General features: G+C 40.5%; 1 protein-coding gene across 1 annotated transcript in view; it reads left to right on the forward strand.

The window, feature by feature from the left end:
• Window positions 1-5,181, forward strand: part of LOC122564662 (uncharacterized) — a 28,525-nt gene extending 23,344 nt beyond the window's left edge. Inside the window, exons 3-7 of the mRNA XM_087998685.1 lie at window positions 2,328-2,408; window positions 3,529-3,651; window positions 4,402-4,551; window positions 4,636-4,683; window positions 4,989-5,181. Of these exons, the coding sequence (XP_087854811.1) occupies window positions 2,328-2,408; window positions 3,529-3,651; window positions 4,402-4,551; window positions 4,636-4,683; window positions 4,989-5,147 (561 nt within the window). The 3' untranslated portion in view covers window positions 5,148-5,181. The remainder of the gene's footprint in view (window positions 1-2,327; window positions 2,409-3,528; window positions 3,652-4,401; window positions 4,552-4,635; window positions 4,684-4,988) is intronic.
• Window positions 5,182-6,000: the final 819 nt, after the last annotated feature.

Raw genomic sequence — 6,000 nt, forward strand, 5'->3', positions numbered from 1 at the left:
CCAAAGAGAATAGGTGAGCCACCATTGTGTTTCTGAGGCAGAAATCTCAGGTACCATGTGGCTGGATATGTGCAATTTCCTGCCGCACTGATTCTCTGACATGTTTAGATTAGATTAGATTCCCTACAATATGGAAACAGGCCCTTCAGCCCAACAAGTCCACACCGACCTTCCGAAGAGTAACCCACCCAGACCCATTTCTCTCTGACTAATGCATTTAAGACTATGGGTAATTTAGCATGGCCAATTCACCTGACCTGCACATCTTTGGAATGTGGGAGGAAACCAGAGCACCAGAGGAAACCCACACAGACACAGGGAGAATGTGCAAACTCCACACAGACCGTCGCCCAAGGCTGGAATCGAACCTGGGTCCCTGGCGCTGTGAGGTAGCAGTGCTAACCACTGAGCCACCGTAGTTTGATCAGCAGAATACTCAATTCTGAGGAAACATCTCCTTCCTTCTTCTTACTGTTTTCATGCCTGGGGCTCTGCAAATGTATTTAAGGATATTGAAGCTTATTGCTAGTTACCTTAATCCTCTGTCCAGCTGTTGTTTGCAGCCAGCTGCCCTGTCATTGCTCACATTGGCAATCTCTCTTACGACTGCATGATTCCTGGAGCATTATGATCTGCTCAACTGACCAAGCACATGCATAGACCATATGCTGTGCTAACTATCTGCTCATCTGCTGATCAATGGTTGGAGGTCCCTGTCAACTCATCTCATTGAATGGAAATGGCTGCCTCCCACGGTGTCACTGCCTTTCTCCATTTAGCAGTTCTAGACTCAGTGTAGATCCCAAGATACCCTCTTAACTTGCCATGGAAAGTTCAGATTCAGCTTTTAAAGAATTGATAATAGCCTAGTTGCATGCTTAATTGGACAATAATTTGAATATGATGGATTTGCCACCTGATTCCTGCCTTGAGCCAAAGTGTTGATGATCAGAACACTTGGCGTGAGGCTAGGTTTGAAACGGTAGCCCATCCAGTGGCATCAGGTCTTGCCTCTAATTAAATTATCAAGCTCTGTCCCTGGTCTTTATATATTAAAGGGTTTCCACCAACATGTGTCAGACATGACTTGGGCATATCCTGAGTCAGAAGGTTTTGAATTAAATTTCACTGCAGGCACTAGGCTGTTGTCAGGCTGCTCTTTCAGTGACTCCTAGGTCTGAATCCATTAATAAGAAAGGAATCACTTGCTGATTTTCAACACAAGTGCTTTGAAATCTTGTTTGTAAGTTTCTGCAGCATTTCAAATGTATTAATTTGCTTAAAGGCAAGCTGGTTATTCTGAATGATGATTCTGCAGTACATTTCTGTACTAAAAGAGCTGTGATGATGGCGTAGTGGTATTTCCATGGTGAACAGATAATTTTGATAAGTATGACATCTGGGATATGTATGACAAATTCCAAACTAAGGAACTGAACATTCAATGCTGTCTGCCTGAGCGTGCAGTCTCCTCATTTGATCCACAATACCTACATGGAGACTGACACTTTGCAATGAATACTTTGATTGACTCCTTTGGTTTTATTTCCTCTAAGATCCCTCTCTTGTAAGTGGCTGTTGCTGCAGGAAGATGATGTGGGTCAAGATTTGTAGCCCCAGTATGGAGGAACATTGAAGTGGACAGTTTGTTGGGACTATCCAGGACTGTTTTACACCAGTAATGGGTAATCACAATATGATAGAGGCCAATTCAGATTTATTCTGAGAGGCTGGTTTTCATTCACCCTACTGGCACCTGGAGGTGTGGGGTTAGGAGGCAACAGACTAACATCTGAGCACCAGATAAATCTAGAGACATCTTCCCAAGTCCTCCCCCCTGCCTGGTCATGGGGCAGCCCAAGGCACCTGTGGAACTATAGTGTGCTGGTTGTACAGTCTATTTTTTTAAGGGGATGGAGAGAGGGTGCCTCCATCTTGGAATGCCATATCTGTCTTGCTTGAAGAGGCTTTCTGATTCAGTGCTGAGAGCCTGCTATTCTTAACTGAATGCTGAGCCCACCTTCTGAATGCTAATTAGATAATTTAGGGAAATCATAGCCAGCAACTGGTTCCCCCACCCTGTACCTTCAGTTCCCATTTGAACTTGTCAGCAAACTCCTGAAACTCACAGAGAAGTTGCTGGCCTGTCTCCTCACCTTGGCCTATACTTGGTGGAGTGGTGCGCCTCCCAATCTATAGAAGTATTTACTCTGTCTAATGAAGAGAGGCCTTGGTGGCCCTTTGTAAATCTTGGCTTAACGCTTGTCTTTTCCTGTCAATGTACAACTTACTCTTTAATCTATTTAATGTCTTATTTCTTTTAACAGTCAGGCCAGCCTGTGAAGACTTTTTCTGGGCATCAGAATGTCATCAAAACCTGTGCATTTTCAATCCACAGAGATCTTTTGGTAACCTGGTTTCCTACATGATTATACTTATATTGTGACTCTAATTATCACATCATATTTACTACACAAATTCATTTAGTGCTACCTTAGGAACTACTGCCATATTTTTATTCATTTGTTCATGGGATACAAGCATCACTAGCTAGGCCAGCATGTAATGTCCATCCTTAATTGCTAAGAGAGTGGTTAAAGCTCAACCACTTTGCTGTGGATCTGGAATCATGTATAGGCCAGACCAGGTAAGGACAGCGTAACCCTTTTCTAAAGGACATTAGAGAACTGAGTGGGTTTTTTTTACAACAGTTGACAGCGTTTGCATGGTTGACATCATGTTAGATTTTTTAAAATTCAGATTTTTATTGAATTCATATTTAGCATCTGTGTGGGGTTTAACTCATATCCCCAGCATATTAACCTGGGGAATCTAAAATACTAGCCCAGTGACATACCACTGCACCACCAGCTCTCCATACGTAGTTGTTATAAAGTAGTGAAAGGTGGGGAAAGATTAAAACTGGATAAAATGAATGATGGAGTGCATGTTGGATCGTATTGCAGGATTTAGAAAAGATGTGTGGAAGCATCATTATGGAGATAAGTTCCAACGTGTTTAAAGGTGGAGAGAGAGGTGAACATATAATTAATCAACTTGAAGCTGATGATGACAGAGTCAGATTTCCCACTCGCCAATGATCTCCACTGGCCTTAGCTGTAAGCTGTGAGCATTTCAGATCTGGGCAGGGTTGTGTTCAGCTATAATTCACCACAAACAAAGGCCAAACAACACTCACAGTCTTGACCCACACATAAGCAATGGATGAGGTAACAGAGGGTGAGGGAATCTCAGGAACCACATCTCGGGCAGAGAATTGGCATGGGACAATGCAAGACCATTGAAATATGAAAAAAGTACTGTTTAATACATTGAAATTTATAAAGTCCATTAGAGGTGCAACTGAAAGTCTGAATGGTGATATTTTTAATGACCTCTGTGATAGCAAATACATTTCCAAATAACATAGTTGCTACAATCACAACCATCCTTGTAAATCCAGGCCATGCTTTTTCACTGTTGGTTCTTAGAGAATTCTTTGAATAACCTGTTGATCTTCTTGTACAGGCCACTGGATCCTGGGATTATACAGTAAGAGTATGGAATTTACGAAGAGCGGGACGAACATTCACCTTGGAAGGCCACAAGGGCAATGTGAGCTGTGTAGCCTTTTCTGGAATTGGAATGCTGGTGAGCTGAATGGTGAAATGAAATAGAAACTGTAGATGTCAAAATACCATGAACACAGAATGACCAAAGCCTTACTGGTTATATTGAGTGTATGTTGTGGTATGGAGCCAATCAAAGAAAACCACTGGCTGAAGTTAAGCTACTTGATCTTAGCTAGACTGACAGTAGTGTCCTAAAATTTGCCTTGGCTCACCTGGATTACCAGGGAAGACATCAAATCCAGAGAATGCTGGAGAAACTCAGTAGATCTGGAGCGTCTGTGGAGAGGGAAACAGAGTTAGCCTTTTGAGACCAGTATGATTATTCTTCAGAACATCAATCACACCAGACTGGAAACAGTAACCCTGTTCCTCTCTCCACAGATGCTGCCAGACCTGCTGAGTTTCTCCAGCTTTCTCTATGTTTGTTTCAGATTTCCAGCATCAACAGTATTTTGTATTTTATTTTAGGGAAGAAGTCAGTTTTGCTCCTACTTTGAAGTGTCAAGTTAGAAAATACATATGTAAATGCCTGATGAATAAAAGATCAGGCTCTGTTCTAATGACCCAATGCATTCTCCATGGTTTGACAAATGATGGATAATTTGTTGGTGAAGATACTGGAATTATTTATGTAACCAAGCCACATTAAGTCAGTGGCTTCAGGAGGGAAAATTAGCAAAACAATATCCTATAAAAGATATGACATGCACAGACAATCAAGTTATTACCCAAATTCTAATAAGGGTAAATTCTTCTGATTGTTTCATAGGCTTCAGGTTCCTGGGACAAGACTATACGTGTATGGGATCCAAGAAAGAGATTCCTGATCTTTCTTCTGAAGGAGCACTATGGCCGGATAACGGCCCTCTCATTCTCCATGGATTCAATTCTATTGGCAACAGCAGCAGAAGATGAAACGGTGAGTGTGAAAGGATTGACTTGTATTGGAATTCTTATTGTCCAAAGACAGCAAGGCTGACTCCCTCTCACTTTGTTCTCATAGATTCGTGTGTGGGATTGTGAGGACGGAAAGTGTAAGAAGATCCTTATGGTAATATATTTTCAAGCCTTTTCTATTTGATATGAACAATTTGCTATCTAGTCAATGGTTAGTTTACACTGATTACAAGGTGGCTCTTGAAGTAGTGTCCCTGACTCTGGAGCAGGAGGCCCCGGTTTAAGTCCCACCTAATTCAGAGGTGTATAATAACATTTCTGAGCAGGTTGGTTAGGAAATAAACTGATTACATGTTTATGCTGGAAAAAACATTTTCATTGTAAATGCAATCTGTACCTTAATTTCAGACTGCTGTGATAGAATTTCCATAATTTGAAGATTTGTTTTTCTTTTCATAGTGTGAATTGGATTTCATTTCCACCTGCCAATTTTCTCCAAACAATACACTTCTGGTTGCGGGAACATCTAGTTGTTTCTTGGCAGCTGGTTCTACAACATTCCTTCTGCATCAAGAGGTTTCAGAAGTAAATGTGAACAGACAAATAATATCAGAGTAGTTATGCATGCAAATCACTTTAATGTTAAAGATGCAATGACATATGATGACCACAGTATTAAAAGTAACTTTGTGCAAAATGATTCAACTGTTATATTTAAAATCAGAGCTATCTTGGAAGGAGTAATGTCACAACAGGGCATGTTTTATATTTCAATCCTTTGCTGGTGGTGTTTGGTATTTAACCATTAGGTAAATGCTGAGGAAAATTAGGAAATACTTTTGCTTCAGACACTGAACCTATATTCTAGGCTGACATCTCATTGCAGTACTGGAGCTGCACATTTGGATTGAGATGTTAAATAGACATCTTCTGCTCTGTCTGTGTGCAAAATATCTCTTGGCACTTCTTGAAGAAGGCTGGGGATGATTTCTCCAGGTATTCTGACCAATATTTATCAGTGAATGGGTGTCGCTGAAAAGGATTAAACAGTCATTTGTCACATCATTGCTTATGGGATGTTGTTTTACACAACTTGGTTGCTGTGTTTCCATATTACAATAGTGTTGTACTTTGAAAGGCTTCATAGTCTTTACAATGTGTGCAATGTCTGAGGTTGTGAAAGGCTCGATATAAACACAAGTTCTTCTGGTTTCAAGATTTGGACATTAAGTAGCATGTTTCCAAAAAAGGGGAAAAATATCCCTTCTTTGCTTCATAACAGAGAATTTTAAACAGAATTACTGACTTGCCTTCTTTTAATCATCCCAGCATAATTTTGAGTACATTCTAGAAGAATGAGTTTATGATTTCATTAGAAGTAACAACCAATGGTAGTAATCTAGTTTGTGTTTTTTAAATGAAATAACTCTCTGGCAAAGGCAACAGGTAAGAACATTATGAACAATTCCCT

The sequence above is a fragment of the Chiloscyllium plagiosum genome, unplaced genomic scaffold (genome assembly GCF_037043375.1).
Source record: "Chiloscyllium plagiosum isolate Xiang-an unplaced genomic scaffold, Cpla_swu_hap1 HiC_scaffold_21, whole genome shotgun sequence".
Lineage (NCBI taxonomy): Eukaryota > Metazoa > Chordata > Chondrichthyes > Orectolobiformes > Hemiscylliidae > Chiloscyllium > Chiloscyllium plagiosum.